The following is a 20,868-nucleotide window of genomic DNA, read 5'->3' on the forward strand; positions in this document are numbered from 1 at the left end:
CCCTAATTACAAGATACACATTTTATAACCTATAACCTTTGCGCTGATAATGCAATGGTCTACCAGCTAAGCTACAGAAACACAACAAAAAGCAGGGCTAATGTTGTATATGATTGCCAACTAATGTCACAACTTGGCACATTAATATAAATTTAATATAAACAGTTTATTTGTTTTAAGAATTTAGTCTAATTTCATGCTAGAGTACTTTTATTGTAATGCGCAGATATAAAATGAAGGATTGCAATAGAAGACTTGGTCATATCACCACAAGTATTCATAAAATATACCAAAATATGAGCACCAATCCAAACTTCGGCATCCACATGTGACGTCTTGGGTTGGGACAATACACTGGTTTACACTAAAGATAATACATAATTAAAAATGTTGAGCACTGCTAATGCTATGCATGAGGCAAATACAATCCTCATTAATCATCAATTAATTAAGACTGACGATTCTCTGGGGGAGGGACTTGGCAACACGTGTACATGCGCAGTAGCCGAAAAGACCTGAATAAAGATGTTTTTAACGCAATTCGAGCTTAAAAACTAAAGTTATGGTACATGACATGTTTAACTGTTGATCAGAAATATGTTTTGTTTAATCGTTTTAGAGCTATCTGTCTTTTCCCCATTCCTTTAGTGAAATACTGCCCGGAGGCATTGCAAACATGGCTGCCGAGTGGTGCGAGTTCCCTAAAGGGACTTTGCCTACACACCAATCAATTAATCTGATAATGTCTCAGTAGTGATCACACACCCCCACAGTTCATCCATCTTTGAGGTGATCTATAGAAAAGCGAGACGAGTCTTGTGCCTCCCACGCCAGTCTAAAGCCAGTGCAGATATATGCTAATGGACTCCAGTGCGCTTCCAGCCTGGCACCGTTGCAGCCCACTTATTCTTTAAACTGGGTTCCTCTCTTGTAATGAGGGGCCAGAGGCGATGCAGAAAACAGAGGGCCATTATTTCATTATTTTGGGATTCCATTAAGGTTAACAAATGACTTTTAATATATTAAAGCAGGGGATTTAATACAGGTGCCATACATTAAATTGAACAACAATTAAACTCCCGTGTGGCCAAAAGTAAAGTAAACTCTTTAGACGTTAGCCGTTTAAGTCATGACAGAACTGGCAAAAAGTAATGTCCAGCTTAGGAAATGTCTTCACCACCCTTTATTTATGGGTAAACTTTGATGACTATTGTCATCAAAAACAAGAGAGGATCAACAACATATTAATAACATATTAATAAAATTGTAGCAAAGATATTGGATTTAATACGATTGAGCACTGGTTTTACTATGAATAGGAAACTATGCAATGCTCACTATGGCCTCTCAGGCGACGGAAGTCCCGCCTTCCTGTAAAAAGAACCAATCAATAATTCTCTAGGGGAGGGGCTCTGTATAGAGTCGTGTGAGGCGCTTGCCAACCTGTGCGCATGCGAAGTAGCTAAAATGACCTCGAAAAAGTGTTTTTAGTAGGGCTGCATAACGATTAATCGCAACTAATCGCTTGCAGAATAAAAGTTTTTGTTTACACAGTACACACACTTATATAAAGTAAACAAAAACGTATTCCGCAAACGATTAGTCGCGATTAATCGTTATGCAGCCCTAGTTTTTAGCACAATTTGAGCTTAAGATACAACATTTATGGTATGTCAAGTTTTTTTGTTTGTTTAATATGTTGTTTTATTGTGATTTTAGAAATATCTGTCTTTCCCCATTCAACCAGATAGGACATTACTTCCGCATGATTTAAAATATGTTGAAAACATGGCCGCCTAGTGGCGCGACTTCCTTAAAGGGACTCTAGTAGGTAGTATGCGCAAGCTTTATTTCCTGTAAACGTTTGTTTCGTCTATACATCTTTGTGTTTAAAAATAAACCCATATTCCTATAATATGCCTCTGTTTTGATTGTGTTAAATGAATAAATGAACCAAGTTTAGTGTTCTTGGATTATTTAACAAAACCTTAGGGGTCATTAGAAAGCAAATACTGTGCTGTCCATCTCTGGACATCACTTTTGGCCACTGCATTATTTGTGGCATTAGCTTACAAATCATTCTAAACTTCTCAAAACTAACTCAGCTATTTTCTCAAATACCCAAGTTAATCTCAAGGTGATTTTAGATGCATGAAGTCAAGTCTACTCAAGTTAACACAGGTGTCCATGCAACTACAGACATCAAGTATAAACATGCTTTACAAAGTCTGACAACCATAAATCTAAATACTGACAGCACATCATATGAGGAGATGACTATATGAGTGCATTTACAACAGTATATTAAGTACTAAACTCATTTATAACTGTAGGTAACACAGTGAAACAATTCACATAAAGTAATATCTGACATCTGAACATGTCAGGTTAGTTTGAGAAAACTAAACACAGATGCAATAAACTTGCTACTTTAAATGCTTTTGCATGTTATCTACAGCCTGTACAGAATCTCTTCCTTATAGAGCTGCTGTCACACAAAGTCCTTTAAAATCCCATGCAAATATTTATTTAAAGTACCAAGGGCAAAAATGCCACAGTATTTACCACATATTATGAACAAACAACAGTTAATACCTCAGAATTATTTAGTACACAGTGCAGTAATTCCTATACTGCAGTACACTACAGTTTACTATAGTAACGTTTAATGCTAAAGTATACTACATTTTTGTCACGTGACAACTAGTCACTGTAAACGCAAAGTTTCAACGTCAGTGTTTACACAATAAACTCTCACGTGTTGCATTAAGAATAGTTTCTGATAAACAACACAAATCTCAAACCTGCGACGTGGGTTTCATTGGCGTTGTCTCGAGGCAGCTCCGCGTCTGAATAGTCAATAAACTGAACTTCTCTCGAAGTCACGGGCCAGATTTTACCAGCGATCGCGTCTCTGAACGACTGAATATAATCCATATTCAACACGTAAACAATAAAGTATTAATAAGACAGAAATAGCGATTGTATATGATGTGTCATGTCAGGCTGCATAAATGCGCGCGGGTGCAGAAGCAGGAACTGAAACTGACAGCAACTGCCAAACTTTTGCTGCGCAGCGCGAGCGACGCGACCGAAACGCAACGCTGTGATGGAATGTTGACCCAGACAGAGTTTCTGATTGGTCTACTGGGTGACATCGTCAGAATTACACGCGCGTCAGCACCAGTGTACCGCGACATTAAACAAGTACACATTGAAGAAGTTTATTTGTATTTGTGTGTGTGTGTGTGTGTGTGTGTGTGTGTGTGTGTGTGTGTGTGCGCGCGCGCGCGCGTGCGCGTGCCGTAATCATGTTTTTTGGAGAACTGATTATTTGTATTACCATAGTTCAGTGTATTTCTATAGGACTTTTGCATTATACAGCTTATACAAACATATTAGACAGTACAGATATACTGAAAAAAATTATATATAAAATACATAGCATTACAGCAAGCTTTGTTTAAGAAAAAATGTCTATTAGCAATACTAAATGTGAAAATAGTTGTATGTTAGATTTTTTTATCTGACCGTTATATTAATAAATCTATTTAAGCAAGTAATTAAGGCATAATGTAATTTAGATTACACTATAAATATCAAATATCATGGTTATGGTTACTATAGTGAGAGCAATGAGCATGATTTTTATAAGGTGTTTATAATAGATGTATGCACAGGGTGATATGCATTCAATTTCATTTACACTGTCAAATAGTGAGATGTGTCTTACCATTGTACTGTAGAAGAAAACTGACTCGTTTTTCTGATGCTGCACTCCTAAAACCTAACAAAATGTATCCAACAAATGTAATTATTATTAAAAATGCATTATAAAATGCATAATACTTAACAAGTTACATATAAAGGTACAAAGCTGTCACTAGGGCAGTACCCTTTAAAAAGGTCCTAATATGTACCATTTAGGTACAAATATGAACTGCCAATATGTACCTTTGACAATATTATATTTATAATGTCTATTTTTATATACATTCTAAAAGTGGATGGGTTATTAACCCAGGGTTGTATGGTGCTTTCTCTATATACAGTATAGCCTACTGTACTGTAAACAATTATCAATTATCTGATTAGGCCTACATTAAAGGAAAATTTGTCTTACTTTGTTCAGTGGAAATGAAATTAAGTTTTTTTGAGGAAAACATTCTAGAATTTTGCTTAATTTAATAGACTTTATTGAACTCCAACACTTCACAGTTTCAATACAGTTTAAAATTGCAGTTTCAACGCAGCTTCAAAGAGCTCTAAAAGATCCCAACCAAGGCACAATGGTCTTATAGAAAATCGATCGTCATTTTTGCCAACAAAAAAAGTACTTCTTGTCCATGCTGCGACCGAAACCGTCTACTTCCATACTATATAGTACGCGAAAAGCAGTAGGCGAGGCGAGTAGTATGTCCGAATACATAGTATTCAAAAAACAGTATGCGAAAAGTACCTGGATGACCTACTACTTCCGGTTAGATTTTGCAGTGTGCATACGATGGACACTTCACTATCCCATGATGCCCCGGACGAGGAGTTATCCAAGAAAGAAGAAGAGGCATGCAGCTGTTTTCGCGCTGGAATGACATAACGTGATGACAACGTATGTCACGTGATGTAGCAACATGGCGGATGTAGTATGTCTGAATCTCTTTCATACTACTAGGATACTAAACAGTACCTACTGTTTTAACGGCAAGTAAGTAGGTACTTCATCTTCATATTCAGTACCTACTGTACAATATGCGGTTTCGGACGCAGCCCCAGTGTTTACAAGTGTGGAGAAAGAGGACTGTTCCGACATTGTTGTATGTTGAATGATACTAATTAATGTCTTTGTGTCAGTTTATTGTTTAAAATGGTCCACAAACGTGCGTTTTACATATGTACCGCGTGACCTTCAAACGTGATTATTCAATATGTAAGGTCACACTGCTGAAAAGTTTTCTAAATAAGACCCTTATTTCTCATTTGGGATCATTTGCAGCTGCGTTGAAACTGCCATTTTAAACTGCATTGACACTGTGAACTGTTGAGGTCCAATAAAGTCTATTAAATTGAGAAAAATCCTAAAAGGTTTTCCTTAAACTCAATTTCTTCTCGACTGAACAAAGAGTAAATTTTTGGGATTTTTTTATGAAAGTGGAATATAAATGAACTCAGAATACATTTGTTCTATTTTATAAAATATTGTAAAAATCTTGTTAGAAATATCAGTTTAGTTCATATAATGGTTTAAAATATCATGTTATGGTTTTAATATTTGAAGAGTTTGGTTCCAAAATGCGATAAACGCTCCACTTAAAAAAAATTGTTACCAAAATCAGTATTGTATCTGGTCAGTATTAAAAAGTTAATTCTTCATTTTACGCAAAATTCGATATCCACTGTGTTATTCTGTCATCTTATCTCCCTTTTCCCCCAAAACGCGATAAGTCTTCCTTCTCTGCAGAATGCAATAAATCCGCTCAACAAATCACAGCGCACCATCCCACAACAACAATGGCGGCGCAGAATTCAAACGGAATCCCATTTTTCCTCATCTACTTTGTTCAAACAAACAAATAAACAAACAAAATAATACTTTTGATGGCATTGCTGAACCTGTGGTGATTTTCTGTGGCGGGGAAGAAGCCACTCGGGCGCCGGAAAAATGCCAGCTGTTGCTTGTTCTCCTGACAGCATCAAGCTTCTGTTATGCTAACACATTGACCCCAGGGGATCTTATAAAAACTTTTCATACTCAAAGTCAAAATCGAGAAAATCGAGCAGGACCAAAACATTTTACAGCTGATCGCTGTCAAAAAAAGTTCAGCAGCGACGTCCCAAGTATGACAGCATGTAAGGATTGCTCAGGAATACAGGGATCCATTTTGCGGTGTTTATTAAAACAAACCAATCTGGCAAACAAATCCAAGACGTTAGGCAGAAGAGTAATCAATGTACAGGCAGGCAGATCAAACACAGATAGGCAGTCCAAACCAGGCAAACAAAACAAAGGGTAGATCCAAAGGCAGAGAAACAGATAAACAGGCAGATGGTCACAACAACAGGCAGTCAGAATAATACTCAGTAAACGCTCGGTATGCAGGGGTAAGCTGGCAATACTTCGCGCTAGCCCTAGGCTAGCTTGAGTCTTAAGTAGGGACAAACAGGAAACAGTCAGAGAAGCAGAGGGCGGCGCCATGTTAGTACTCCGGCGAGGGCTCCCTCTGGCGGCGTGGCGGTATGGACGTTACAGAATCCCCCTCTCTAGGAGCGCCTCCTGGCGCTCTACGGGGCCTCCCTCTGGGGCGTGGTGCAGGACGGTCAGGTCTGGCTCGATGAAACTCCTCGATGAGATTTGGGTCCAGAATGTCGTCCGAGGCTACCCAGGACCTTTCCTCAGGGCCATAGCCCTCCCAATCGACCAGATACTGGAGACGACCCCCGCGCCGCCTCGAGTCCAACAACTCTCTCACGGCGTATGCCGGTTCCCCAGCAACGTCGAGAGGAGGAGGTGGCTCAGGAGGCTCAGCGTTGGGGTCGTACTCCGCATGGTAAGGTTTCAGCAGGGAAACATGAAAAGAGGGAGAAATACGATAATTAACAGGCAGCTCTAACTGGTATGTAACATCATTGATTTGTCTAATTATTCTGAAAGGTCCTACGTACCTCGGACTTAGTTTCTTAGACGGGAGCTGGAGTTTCAAATCCCGGGTGGAGAGCCAGACCCTCTGACCAGGCTGGTATGGGGGATGAGGACGTCTGTGACGGTTGGCGTGGAACTCCTGGTTGCGGATTGCCCTCTGGAGCCTAACATGAGCGCTTTCCCAGACTTCTCCACTCCTCCTCATCCAATCATCAACCGCAGGAACATCTGAAGGCTCTCCTGACCAAGGGAACATGGGGGGTTGATAGCCGAGTACGCACTGGAAGGGGGTGAGATTGGTGGAAGAATGTCTCAATGAGTTCTGTGCGTACTCGGCCCATGGCAGGAATTCAGACCAGCGGTGTTGTTCACGGGTACAGTAGGATCTCAAGTAGCGCCCAATCTCCTGATTTAGTCTTTCTACTTGGCCATTAGACTGGGGATGATAACCAGATGTTAAGCTTACATTAATATCCAAATTATTGCAAAATGCTTTCCAAACCTGGGAGGTGAACTGGGTTCCACGGTCTGAGACAATATCTTCGGGTATTCCAAAGTTTCTGAACACATGGTGAAACATAGCTTCAGCGGTTTCCATGGCTGTGGGTAAACCCTTGAGGGGTACTAGACGGCAGGATTTGGAGAAGCGATCGATGATTACCAGGATGGCGGTGAAATTGTCGGAGCGGGGCAAATCGGTGACAAAGTCAATACTGAGATGGGACCAGGGGCGTTGTGGTATGGGCAAGGGTTTCAGGAGACCGGAGGGTAATTCTTTGGGTGTCTTGGACTGGGCACATACTCTACAAGATTTTACAAATTGAGCAACATCATGGTTCAGTGTGGGCCACCAAAATGAGGTCTTGACTAGTGCAATGGTGCGGGTGATACCTGGGTGACCTGAACTGAGTGAGGTATGAACCCATTGCATGATTTGGGGCCGTAGAGTAAGGGGGATGTAGGTCTTATCAGGAGGGCATTCAGGTGGGACAGGATCGTTCTGGTGCTCTTGGGTGATTTCTTGCATGATATCCCATGCTATGGGAGCAATGATGTGAGTGGGGGGTATGATGGGAACAGGTGAGCGGTCAGATGGTGTGGGATCGTGATAACGGGACAGGGCATCAGCTTTTCCATTTTTGTGTCCGGGTCTATAAGTGATTGAGAAGTTGAAGCGAGTGAAGAACAGGGCCCATCTTGCCTGGCGTGCATTTAATCTCTGGGCTCCCTTGACATACTCAAGATTTTTGTGGTCGGTCAGAATGACGAAATGATGCTTAGCACCCTCTAGCCAATGCCTCCATTCCTCCAGGGCTGCCTTGATGGCTAGTAGCTCTTTGTTTCCTACATCATAGTTCCTTTCGGCTGGGGTGAGTTTTCTAGAAAGGTAGGCACAGGGATACACTTTGTTAGCAGGACCATGGCGTTGGGATAAAACAGCTCCAATACCTGTGTCTGATGCGTCTACTTCCACAATAAATTGTTTCTCAGGGTCAGGATGCTTCAGGATCGGGGCAGAGGTAAAACAGTTCTTTAACTTCAGAAAGGCATGTTCAGCTTGCAGGTTCCATGGGAGTTTCTTGGGTTTGCCTTTAAGGAGCGTTGTCAAGGGAGCTGCTACCATACTGTAGTTACGGATGAAACGGCGATAGAAGTTTGCGAATCCCAGGAATCGTTGTAGGTCTTTAACAGTATGGGGCTGTGGCCATTCTGTGACTGCCTTGACTTTTTTGGTGTCCATCTCTACACCCTGTGAACTGATGTTGTAGCCCAGGAAGTTTGTAGTAGAGACATGGAATTCACATTTCTCGGCTTTCACATACAGTTTATTGTGGAGAAGGCGAGACAGGACTTCCTTGACGTGACAGATATGGTCCTCCATACTATTGGAATAAATCAGAATATCGTCAATGTAGGCAATGACACATTGGTTCAGGAGATCACGGAAAACTTCATTAATGAATGATTGGAAGACGGCGGGAGAGTTAGATAGACCATATGGCATCACGAGGTATTCATAGTGCCCTCTAGTGGTGTGGAATGCAGTCTTCCACTCATCACCTTCACGGATACGGACCAGATTGTAGGCACTGCGTAGATCCAGTTTGGTGTAAATTTTTGCTTCTCGGAGTTGTTCTAGCGCTGAGGGTACAAGAGGTAAAGGATATGGAAATTTGACAGTAATATTGTTCAAACCTCTATAATCAATGCAGGGTCTCAGGCCACCATCCTTCTTTTCCACGAAGAAGAAGCCCGCTGCAGCAGGGGATGTGGATGTTCTGATAAAGCCATTTTGGAGTGCTTCTGATATGTAATCCTCCATAGCACGGGTCTCAGGTTGTGACAGGGGATAAATCTTACACTTAGGAGGCATAGCATTGGGTAACAACTCAATCGCACAGTCCCAGGGTCTATGGGGTGGTAACTCTGTTGCTTTAGCCTTGCTAAATACTTCGGAAAATTCAGAATAAACATCAGGAATTTGTACACTCTTACCAATCGGGCTTTCAATGTGAGTAGACAGACAGGGTTTAGGCTTCAAGGGTTCAATGCAGTTTTTCAGACATCGTGATGACCATTGTAAAATCTCTCCAGTCCTCCAGTTGATTTCAGGGTTATGTGCCACAAGCCATGGATGTCCCAATATGACGTCATAGCGAGGTGAAGAGATAACATACAAGGTGATTGTCTCGAGGTGCAGAGAGCCCACTTGTAGGGTGAGAGGAACAGTCTGGTGAGAAATGCCCTTGCCAATGGGAACGTTATTCACTGCAGAAATGCTCAATGGGGGTTGACATGGTATTACAGGAATGAGAAATTTGGAAATCACATCTTCATGAATAAAGTTTAAAGCAGAGCCTGAGTCAATTAATGCCGTGAATGACATGGTTTCCTTATTGTGGGTGATGGTTACGGGTTGTGAACACATATCATAACAAGAAGGGAGGTTAAGTAAGTGGTTTACCGTGCTGGTGTAACGAGGCTTCTTAGCTGGACAGTGATCAATGCGATGGCCTGGTTTTCCACAATAGAAACATAAATTGAATGTATGTCTGCGCTGCCGTTCCTCCATAGTGAGAGGTGCGAATCCCATCTGCATAGATTCTACTGTATCGTTAGGTTCAGCATGAGTATGCCTTGCAATACAGGATGTATTCCCGGGCCTAGCTGAGGTTTTCGGCTTCAATTTAGATGGTACATTTCTCATCAGGTTATCAATATGGACTGCTAGAGTTACAAAATCAGAAAATTTCAGGTTCTCACCTTTACATGCCAGCTCCGCTTGGAGTTCCTTATCCAGACTGTTTTGAAAAACGTCCTTAAGCGATTTTTCATTCCAACCGCTTTGTGCAGCAAGTGTGCGAAACTCAATGGCATATTCAGCGACAGGACGATGATTCTGAGCCATGTGAATGATCTGCGACGAAGCACTTCTTCCCCCAGCTGGATATTCAAATACTTCTCGCAGTTGTTGACTGAAGTAAGGGTAAGAAGTGCGAATACGCTGATCCGTGTCCCAAACAGCGGCTGCCCACTCGACCGCTTTGCCAGTCAGCAATGAAAACAGTTTAGAGCACATAGCAACATCAGATAGATTTTCACTCACATGATCCTGGAAATAAATATCCAGTTGACGAAGGAAACCCCTCACGTGTTCAGCAGTACCGTCAAACTTCTCCGGTTCCGATACACACAACCGTTTTTCAGATGTGGATGGCCAGGCTTGAAGGTAACAGGTGAGATGTTCATTGACGGACTGAAGACGCGTGAGCTGCTCTTGATAACCCTGCAGGAGGCTGCTTTGATGTTCATACGCAGCCCTCAGATTGGCGACATCCGCTGGATCGATGGTAGGCGAAGTATTCTGTAAGGATTGCTCAGGAATACAGGGATCCATTTTGCGGTGTTTATTAAAACAAACCAATCTGGCAAACAAATCCAAGACGTTAGGCAGAAGAGTAATCAATGTACAGGCAGGCAGATCAAACACAGATAGGCAGTCCAAACCAGGCAAACAAAACAAAGGGTAGATCCAAAGGCAGAGAAACAGATAAACAGGCGGATGGTCACAACAACAGGCAGTCAGAATAATACTCAGTAAACGCTCGGTATGCAGGGGTAAGCTGGCAATACTTCGCGCTAGCCCTAGGCTAGCTTGAGTCTTAAGTAGGGACAAACAGGAAACAGTCAGAGAAGCAGAGGGCGGCGCCATGTTAGTACTCCGGCGAGGGCTCCCTCTGGCGGCGTGGCGGTATGGACGTTACACAGCAGCAATGACAGTGTTCTTACAAAGTAAGTGTTTTGATTAATGCCATTAATGTTTATTTTTAATCAGTGTATACCACTAGTCAACTAAATGAATATAACATGGCAAAGATGAATGCACATTTATATATTGATTCAATAGATTTATATAATTTTGAAAAAAACTTGTCATGGATTTATTGCATTTTTGCGGAAAAAATAATCATTTTTTATAATAAATCTTTGAAAATCAAATTATGGATTTGAATTTTTAATGTTATTTTAAACTAAAGATGCTATGTGAAAGTTTGTAACAGAAAATAGTGCTTTTCATCTTGTCGCTTTCTTGGTATAGAAAACACGTTTTTACCGAAATTAGTCAAAATGGATTTATTGCGTTTTGGAACCAAATTATTCATTTGTTTGTGGTATGTTCCAGTTACAGTATGGTTTTGTCCTGCCAGCACACATCATCACATGACTGCTTATACTAGGCATGTTCACTTTAAATTTAGAAGTGGTGTAAACTAGCTACAGTAATTTTACTGAGCCACAATTATATTTTATCTTGTTAAAAACACCTTGCAGGGACACCGGTCGGCATTCTCACTCCTCCCTTACGACATACCTTTCATCTGATGAAATGAGAGCCATTGCTAATTGCAAAGATTGTTCTGTGTCTTTTTAATTCATCAAGTTAATTACATCCCAAGGGGTGACAAATGAAATCTGCCTCTCAGGCCAAATTTACACAGATCCCAAAATCCCCAAACAAGCTAAAGTCCCTCTGCTGGTCAGGAATGGTGTTGCACACAAAGATTGGAGACTGTTTACACTGATCACAAATCTGATTTGATTTTTAAATGATCAGAATGATAAAATCTGATATGTTTATCCAGACATCCAATATAATTTAATATACGGTGTACAGTAGCTACACCAGCTGCTATAGTAATGATCCAAGCGTCCGTTTGATGTCACTTCCTTCCTTATGTCATATTGCTTTATTAGTGCATCCCTTACGAAAATTAAGTTAAACTATTATAGGGCGGTTTCCCGGACAGGGATTAGACTAGTCCTAGACTTAAACACTTTGAAGAGCTCTCCAAACTGAAAACAACTTGCACTTACATATCTTTAAATACATCAGTGCCCCTTGTTTTACCTCAAAATGCACACACAGGTAATGTTTTTAGTAAGGCATGTTTGTAAAAATTAGTTATATTCCATAATTAAACTAAGGCCTAGTCCTGGATTAAGCTAATCCTGGTCCGGGAAACCGCCCCTAAGTGTAGTAACCATTTTTTTGTGTGTATTGATTACTATCAGCAAAACCATAGTTTTACTACAGTAACCTTGGTATTTTGGTGCTAACTGTAGTTTTTTTATTTTGTCTTAAGGGATGTCACAGTTAGTATATGAGATAAAAGTAGACTAGTTGAATTTTTGAGGAGTTGGACACCGCTCAATTTTATTTTACATCTAAAATTCAATTCTACTATTCACACTGCAAAGGTTTGGATTGGGTTTGTAATAATCTGACTTAGCTGTCTGGACAACAAACAACAACTGGATGGATTTGAGTATACGCCGATTTTGCCTTCCTGTCAGACACACATTAGCTGTTAATAAAAGCCTTTCACAACCTCCCCAATTATTGTCGGGCAAACAGCTGAAAGTTATTAACTGAAGGCAAAAATGTCCAGATGTCCATAACAGCTGTGTTTTGAGGAGAGCTGTGCACAATGAGACTCCATCTGATGGATGCAACAGTCCTTGCTTCTGGTCGTCATGGGGACCAAAGTCAGGTTCCCCTCTCTCATCCTGACCTTGCATATCATCTTTCACCCCAAAATGAAAAAGTACCGTCACCCGCTTCTAGTTTTCTTTCAAACTCATTTGTGAAACAAAAGGAGCGATAAAAAGAATGTTTACATTGCTTTTTACATTCTGTGGCTTAAAATCAGCTAGCTGTGGTTATGAAAAATGTGACCCAGAACCTTGATATCTTTAATAATGACAAAGTAAGATCCAAGATTAAAATTAATGTTATATCATTAAATAATATCATTTTTTAATTTAATTATGAAACTTTAACCTGGATTTCATAAACAGGCTCACATGCAGTTGTAAGGAAGCATTGTATTCTTCAATATTTCTTATTGCTTTCCACAGATAAAAATAAAAGCATGCAATTTGAAATAATACAGTGAATAACGACACAGTTGTGTTGCAATATTTTGCACAGCGGTTCATAACAACAACAGTCATCAAATTATTTTGTAAATGCTAAGAAGTGAAGACCGTTCCAAGTCTGCATGCTGGACTTCTGTCTGCAGATGGTAAGACATAAATACGCACCCATCTCAGCAATCCCTGATACAGAAAAATACAATTGATTTGAGGTTCCCCACAAGCCCGGCTGTAATTAAAGCACAGTTTAATTTCATCTGCCCTATGAAAGATCCATCGTCCTCATTTCACAGACGAGAAATAAAATAAGCCCTATTAGTGACGGAGATTAAAGCCGGGCTTCCCTCCCAACCAATATTCTTTCTCCTCTCACAGCGTTCGGTGTTCACTAGACGTCTATTTCATTTTCCAAAATGGTCGTGGGAAATAAGAAGCAGCACATCGAATTAATTTAGCTGTTCACCATTACGAACTTATATTTTTGCAGCAAGAATAGCGTGGCTTTATTCTGCCCCAAATGCAAGTAATAATTATGTTGGCAGTTTAAGGAACCGATAAGGTTGTATTTGTTAATACTTTTCAACTTTCTTATTAATATTTGTTAATGTTTAACCCCTTTCACACAGCACATTGATCCCAAGATCACCAGACTTGGTCACATGCTGTAACATTTCCAGAAAGCGTCCTGTGTGAACAAAAGACGTCATTTCATGTGTCTTTACGTGATCAAAATCAAATGATCTGGCCTAATTCAAATTGAAGAAAAACAAACTGTTTATTAAAGAAAGCTTGCATCTCTTAACCAGGTCTTACTTGATCAAATAAACCATCACAGCTTTATCTAAACTGTGCCTGCAGGACCACCAACAAAAAATGGTTCCCCATGCGGCATCACAATCTGTATGCTGAAAATTTCCACACATAAAAACAAATTCAAGCTCTGTCATTATTTACTCACCCTCAAGCCATTTAAACTCCAAATGTCTTTCTTAGTTCTTCAGAAGCCAAACATAGATTTTCTTAAAGGCAGGGTATCTGATTTTGAAAAATGCAAATGGTACTAGCACTGAAATCATGATCCCACCCTCCATTCAAATCGCCATCCAAAGCCATATCATGTCTCATTCACCAGTGAGAAAACTTTGCAGTACAAAGTGAATAACATTACCAAAATAACAGACATAAACAATAAACAATTAAAGACTACACTGAAAAGTAGTAATATTTATTAGATTAACTCTCATAATTTCTACATAATAATATTAACATTTATTGAGAACTAGATTTTCCTAAGTAAAATGATGATAAATACACAATTAATTCATGTACAAAATGAACTGTGTGGTAATAGTAAGTGTATTATATATTTTCTTGTATTATCTAACTGTTTTATAGTCACTGTACATAGTCCTAAAATAATTAAGTAAATTTTAATCAAAAACTTTAGTTACATTTATTTGCACATGTTGTAAGGAATACCCACAATTCTTTGCGCCAGAATATTTTTATTTTTATTTATCACAGAATAAGAACTGATAAGAACTTTAACTACTTAAATATTTGTTAGCAAAATGTCATAAAGGTTTAAGCTCTTATTTTTTTGATGTTGTTTTGTTGTAAATAATAATTTTGTGAAGTCACCGTTCAGGTGATCAGTGTTTCTTTACATAAACCCTGTTCAGAACGTTGTATTGTAATTCTCTCCACAGTGCTGATAATGCATGTCAGAAACACAGTTTGTGTGCGTTTCTGTTCCGAATCAAGTTTATTCAATGACTGACTTGTTGTCAGTCATGAATTTTGTGTTATAATGCCATTTATAACACTAAAAATAACTAGGTCCTTAGGAATATGTTAAAGAAAATAACAAACAGAAAATACGATTTATTTAATATTATTAGAACAGCAATGCTTCAATTTTCAAAAAAAAAAACTAATAGACTAATAGACTACCTAAACTATTAAAATAAATCTAACTTCTAAATAAAATAATTAAGTAACATTTAATTAATTATTTAACATATGTTTTATCATGCAATTTTAAGTAAATTTTATTTGATTTTAGTAGGTAAGTTTTACTTATAAAAAAGCAGTAAATTTTACTTAAAAAAAGTTCGTGCAAATTGTTACGAGGATTTTTTTAAAGTAAATTTTACAAGTTGTTTTTTCAGTGTATATCGTTACGCTAATTCTTAAACGAACACAAATTTCATAAGCAACACAATGTTTCATCAAAGTAGAATATCTGAATCCATCTCAATACAAACATAACGCGTACGTACCTTACCAAAATAAACCCATTGCCTCTTGCAGCTGTTTGCATCTTGTGGTAAAAACATGTTCACAGATGAGGGGCAAAAATAGCATGCGTCCAATTATTGCGTTCTGTCCGAGATCAATGATTTGTTGAACATTTATATATAAACACATATATTTATAAAAAATACATTTAAACAACTTAACATAGTGATTGCTGAGGAGATTTGTAACCAGTATAACTAAAAATGTTTCTGGATCAAATCAGATACCCCGCCTTTAAAGGGGCAATAAGTAGGATTTACCCCCATCTAGTGGTGAAATTGTATTTTGTATTCAAACGAAGAGTGCTCTCTAGTGCCTCCCCTTTCCAAATGCATGTTGCAACTAAAATAGCTGTTATGTAATCACTGATCTCCTTGTCCGTTGCTACTGGTTCACGTGTTCTGAATGAAAACGTGTTGTGGAAACGCGTTGGTAAGTTAGTGCTTTTTGTCCCTCTCTGCTATTATAGTTTATCAATACGGCAGAACGATATGGATGCCTCCTTGGACTTACCCGTTCAATGAGAGTAAAGAGGAGAAATTCTAAACTTACAAAGAAATGTCAGATCACTGGAAGAGGTCATTTGACACCAATAAGAACATATTTATGAATAAAGACATTGATTTTGATTAATAAAACACTTAAAATCCTACTTACAGTCTCTTTAACTAAGCCACCAAATGCAAATAAAATCCCTGTGTGTTGTCACTGTGTATATATCAATGTTAAAGAGGAGACTAACAAAACATCATCATCCATAACATCAAACACTGGCCAATTAAAATGTCTTTCGGAGAAAAATAATCCCTGACCTTCTGCAGAGACTGATCTCATTACTTAACCACCACCAGGACTCTACTTCCACACGTCACAATGTGTCCACATGCCACCACACAACACAAGGATGAACATCTGCACATTAGTCTGAGTGTTTCACAGTTTACAGGCTCAATTAGACAGACACAAACAGAGTAAAAACTCACTCTGACTGGGCAGACGCACCTAATAGAAAAGGCGCTGAAGCTTCTCTTCAGTAATGAATGAGCACTAAATACAATCAGATTACGTCAAACAGACTGTCTCTCGTACGACAGCTGTATTTTGTGCAGTAAAATGTTATTTAAGCCACAAAAGGTGCAGTGAAGGGAATCTTATAGAGATTTTGGATCTGGAAATTAAAGAGCAGATATTACTTTTAAATACTGAGTCACGTATTGGGTGATCAGTCATGTTCGGGTGGTAAAATCCTTTTCTAAAGAGGCAACTATAAAGTAGACATTTAAAGTTTACATTTTCCAAAGTATTTAAAATAAAGTATTTATTTTTGAGAGTGTGACATGAAATACATTACTGTGCAAAATTCACAAAAAGGCACCTCCAGCTTCGTTGTTTCAGCAAAGTTTTAATAATCATCCATATTAATTTTTAGTTTTTTTGCTAATTTGAACTCTTTTGAGGAGACTGAAGTCCTGAAGTCATTAGAGTAGAATTAGAAATTAGGATTTCATTTCATTTAGGTTTAAAGGTGCAGTTTTTAGAAGGATCTCTTGACAGAAATGCAAAATAATATACAAAACTATATTATCAGGGCAGGGGTGTATAAAGACCTTTCATAATGAACCGTTATGTGTTTATTACCTTAGAACGAGACCTTTTTATCTACATACGCCGAGGGTCCCCTTACATGGAAGTCGCCATTTTGTGCCAGCATTTTTCTACAGAAGCCCTTAAAGGACAAATATTTTTACTAAGTTGTCTCCGACGATGACATGTTTTTACGGTGGCGGCTACCTTAGCTTCTCTATGTGTTTCAAAAGCAAGGGGTGAGCAGTAGGGCTGTCACTTTTGAGAAAAATCTAATTCGAACGGATTTCGAATATCATGCAATGTATCCGAATATATTGGAATATCTAGGCTCTCTCATCTATGTGATACGCGACAGTCAGCAGATGATCATTTCACAACCGTTTACAAGACAAATGCTGTTGTTGTTTAATATAAAGTTTACATTGCGTTGTAAAAATTATGAAATTATCTTCATACATGCTAATTTCATAATGCGAACGTATTAACACAAGCTTTTTATTCTGCTATAATATTTAACACTATAAACAATATGTCATTTTATATACAAACTATAATTCTATCTTGACATGCACATTAGGTTCATGTTGGTCCAATTTGATTTCCTCTCTTGCGCACAGTTGCCGTCGTCGGTCTCAGCCTCAGCCTACTTCCTATTACGAGGTGTTACTGTAAAAAATGCGCTACACATGGCATTTTAAAAACCGGATAGTTTATTTATAGTTCGAATACGGATATTTCACGTCATGTTCGAATGCATATTCGAATATCGAATAAAAAGTGACAGCCCTAGTGAGCAGTGGACTAAGCCCGATGGTTGCAATTAGCAACCTCACCACTAGATGGCGCTAAATTTTACACACTGCACCTTTAAGAGAGGTTTTCCTGTTATTGCAGTGAAACAAAGAAATCACACTAAATACCTGACACTTTAGCTTATAATATTATTATTTTTTATTACAGCATTTCCTGTATTTTCTGGGTGTATTCTAATAAAGAGACTGACAACATATCTAATGGTGGCATGGTGGTCTAAGACTTTTGCACAGTACTGTACATGTCCCAATGTGTCAGTCATGCTTCAAAATGTAAACAAAGAATACATTAAAAACATTTCTTGTTAAATTTAATCTTCTTTAAAAAAATATTTAAAGGTGCAATGTGGGAATTTTAGCCGGTGAGATTAGGTGAATTGCAACCAGCGGCTCAATCCACAGCACACCCCTCCCTTCGAATGTGCTTCGTAAAGCTACGGTAGCCACCACAGGACAAACATGTCAATGTCTGAGATAACGTAGTAACAAAACTTGATCTGAACAGTTTGTCCGTTTAGGGCTACTGTAGAAACATGATGGCGACTTCCATGTACAGTAAGGGGACCAGCGGTGTACAGTGATAAAACGGCTCATTCTAAGATAATAAAAACAATACAGTTCATTATATAAGGCCTTTATACACCACTTATAATATATTTATGCAGTCCTTCCAGAAAAACGCAGAGTTTTTTTGTGATTGTTGCGTGCAAAATTCCTTGATTTTGCGGCACGTTTTCTTAAAAAATGTGATAGAATATGCTGTACATTTATGCAATTTTATGCAATGAAATTGCAGGAACTTGCAAAAATTGCGGGAACTTGCAAAAATTACAGGAACTTGCAAAAATTGCGGGAACTTGCAAAAACCGTGGGAGCTTTTGAAGCTTCTCAATCATGTTCACGTCACATAATCACGTCACTTCTTAACATTCCCATGGCAACAGGGGACATGGCTGTGCTTGTGTGAAGTAAACATTTTTCAACTTTCTGCTAAGATATGGGTGATTTTTGCTACGAAAATGCGGGGATTATGAAATTATGCAATCCCTGCATATATTGCATACGGAAATCTGCAATTTATGCTGCGAAAGTGAATTTGAAAAAATGCTGCCCTCCACAAATATGCAGACTTTGGCTGATTATGCATTGAATGGGCTAAATACCTCTGATGTCAGCCGGAAATGTGGCGCTCCTTACCATGTTTGAAAGATTCGGTCACAATGCAATGCTAACAGGAGTTAACTTACAGGCTGTGAGTACAAGCGGGAGGAATTATGATAATGTCGGTCTTCTATACATCACCAATCACAGGAAGTAAACTGTTGCCTACAATCCGTGTGTTTGTTGTAGTACAAGAAAAGAGATTTACGCTGGAGACGATAACTCGCGGCATTGTTTACTTTGGGGTTTGTACCTTTTGCATATCATTAACATCTACTAACACACACCAACACACCAAAGGAAATGCAAACACGTAAATCAGACAATAGGTGCTCTATAAAACAGTTTGATACAGTTGGATAATGTGTTGACATCAGGTGTACTGTATGATTGCAATCACATCAACCAAAATGAAATTGCCTTAAAGACAAAAGTACAGCTTTCCCTTTGTGCGCGATGACAGCAATGTCTAACTGATGATTATATTGTCCAAACTGCACAGAGATGCATGAATAAATGCAGGCAAAATGACTCAGTCTGGCCTACTACAGGATTTTATAAGAGTCTGAATGACATGAAGAGAGTAAGTATATAACAGCCACTCGACTTTGTTCAGCATCAAACCTCACAAAAAAAAACACCTCTCCAGTTTCTCATTCAACCACAGAGTCTTTCATGAATATGTTTTATATCCTCTGCCCAAATGACCCAAGTAATTGTTAAGTCGTTGCTTAAAATTCGCAGAGCTTTCATCTGGCACAAATGTGACTGCAAAGAAACCACTGCAAACCTGCATCACAGAAAACCCATCATGCAGAAGGCTTTCATTACAGCAAGTAATGATTTACACACTTGCCACAGCAACCAATCATTCGTTAGACTCTAATGAATGGTTGCCTAGGTTCTCATTAAGGCAACCAATCATCGGCCAAATTATTGTCACATTATCAAATCATCCTGTCAGTCAAGGGGTTCTTAAAGGTGCTGTGTGTAAATTTTAGTGGCATCTAGTGGTGACATTGCAATTTGCAACCAATGGCCCAGTCTACTACTTACCCCTGCCTTTCGAAACACATAGATAAGATACGGTAGCCACCACAGGACAAACATGTTGTCGTCTGAGACAACGTAATGATGAAACTCTGTAGAGCAGTTTGACTGTTTAGGGCTATGGCGGTGCAAAATGGTGACTTTCGTGTAAGGGGACCCATAAATGGCTCATTCTAAGGTAATAAAAACATAATAGTTCATTATGTAAGGTCTTTATACACCACTAAAAACATAGATATGTATATTACACTCACCTAAAGGATTATAAGGAACACCATACTAATACTGTGTTTGACCCCCTTTCGCCTTCAGAACTGCCTTAATTCTACATGGCATTGATTCAACAAGATGCTGAAAGCATTCTTTAGAAATGTTGGCCCATATTGATAGGATAGCATCTTGCAATTGATGGAGTATTGTGGGATGCACATCCAGGGCACGAAGCTCCCGTTCCACTAGATCACAAAGATGCTCTATTCGGTTGAGATCTGGTGACTGTGGGGGCCATTTTAGTACAGTGAACTCATTGTCATGTTCAAGAAACCAATTTGAAATGATTCAAGCTTTGTGACATGGTACATTATCCTGCTGGAAGTAGCCATCAGAGGATGGGTACATGGTGGTCATAAAGGGATGGACATTGTCAGAAACAATGCTCAGGTAGGCCGTGGCATATAAACGATGCCCAATTGGCACTTAGAGGCCTAAAGTGTGCCAAGAAAACATCCCCCACACCATTACACCACCATCAGCAGCCTGCACAGTGGTAATAAGGCATGATGGATCCATGTTCTCATTCTGTTTACACCAAATTCTGACTCTATCATCTGAATGTCTCAACAGAAATCGAGACTCATCAGATCAGGCAACATTTTTCCAGTC

At 39.0% G+C, this 20,868-nt stretch overlaps 1 protein-coding gene across 4 annotated transcripts in view; it reads right to left on the reverse strand.

Annotated features, from left to right (window-relative positions):
• The window catches only part of oxr1a (oxidation resistance 1a), a 236,468-nt gene that overhangs the window by 85,243 nt on the left and 130,357 nt on the right, over positions 1 to 20,868 (reverse strand). Inside the window, exon 1 of one of the 4 annotated variants that reach the window (XM_073872434.1) lies at positions 2,805 to 3,098. The exons of the other annotated variants lie outside the window; for them this stretch is intronic. Coding sequence (XP_073728535.1) covers positions 2,805 to 2,937 — 133 coding nt within the window. The 5' untranslated portion in view covers positions 2,938 to 3,098. Of the gene's footprint in view, positions 1 to 2,804; positions 3,099 to 20,868 lie in introns of those variants that run through there. 4 annotated transcript variants of the gene reach the window in all.

Source organism: Misgurnus anguillicaudatus, chromosome 10 (genome assembly GCF_027580225.2).
Source record: "Misgurnus anguillicaudatus chromosome 10, ASM2758022v2, whole genome shotgun sequence".
NCBI classification, from domain to species: domain Eukaryota; kingdom Metazoa; phylum Chordata; class Actinopteri; order Cypriniformes; family Cobitidae; genus Misgurnus; species Misgurnus anguillicaudatus.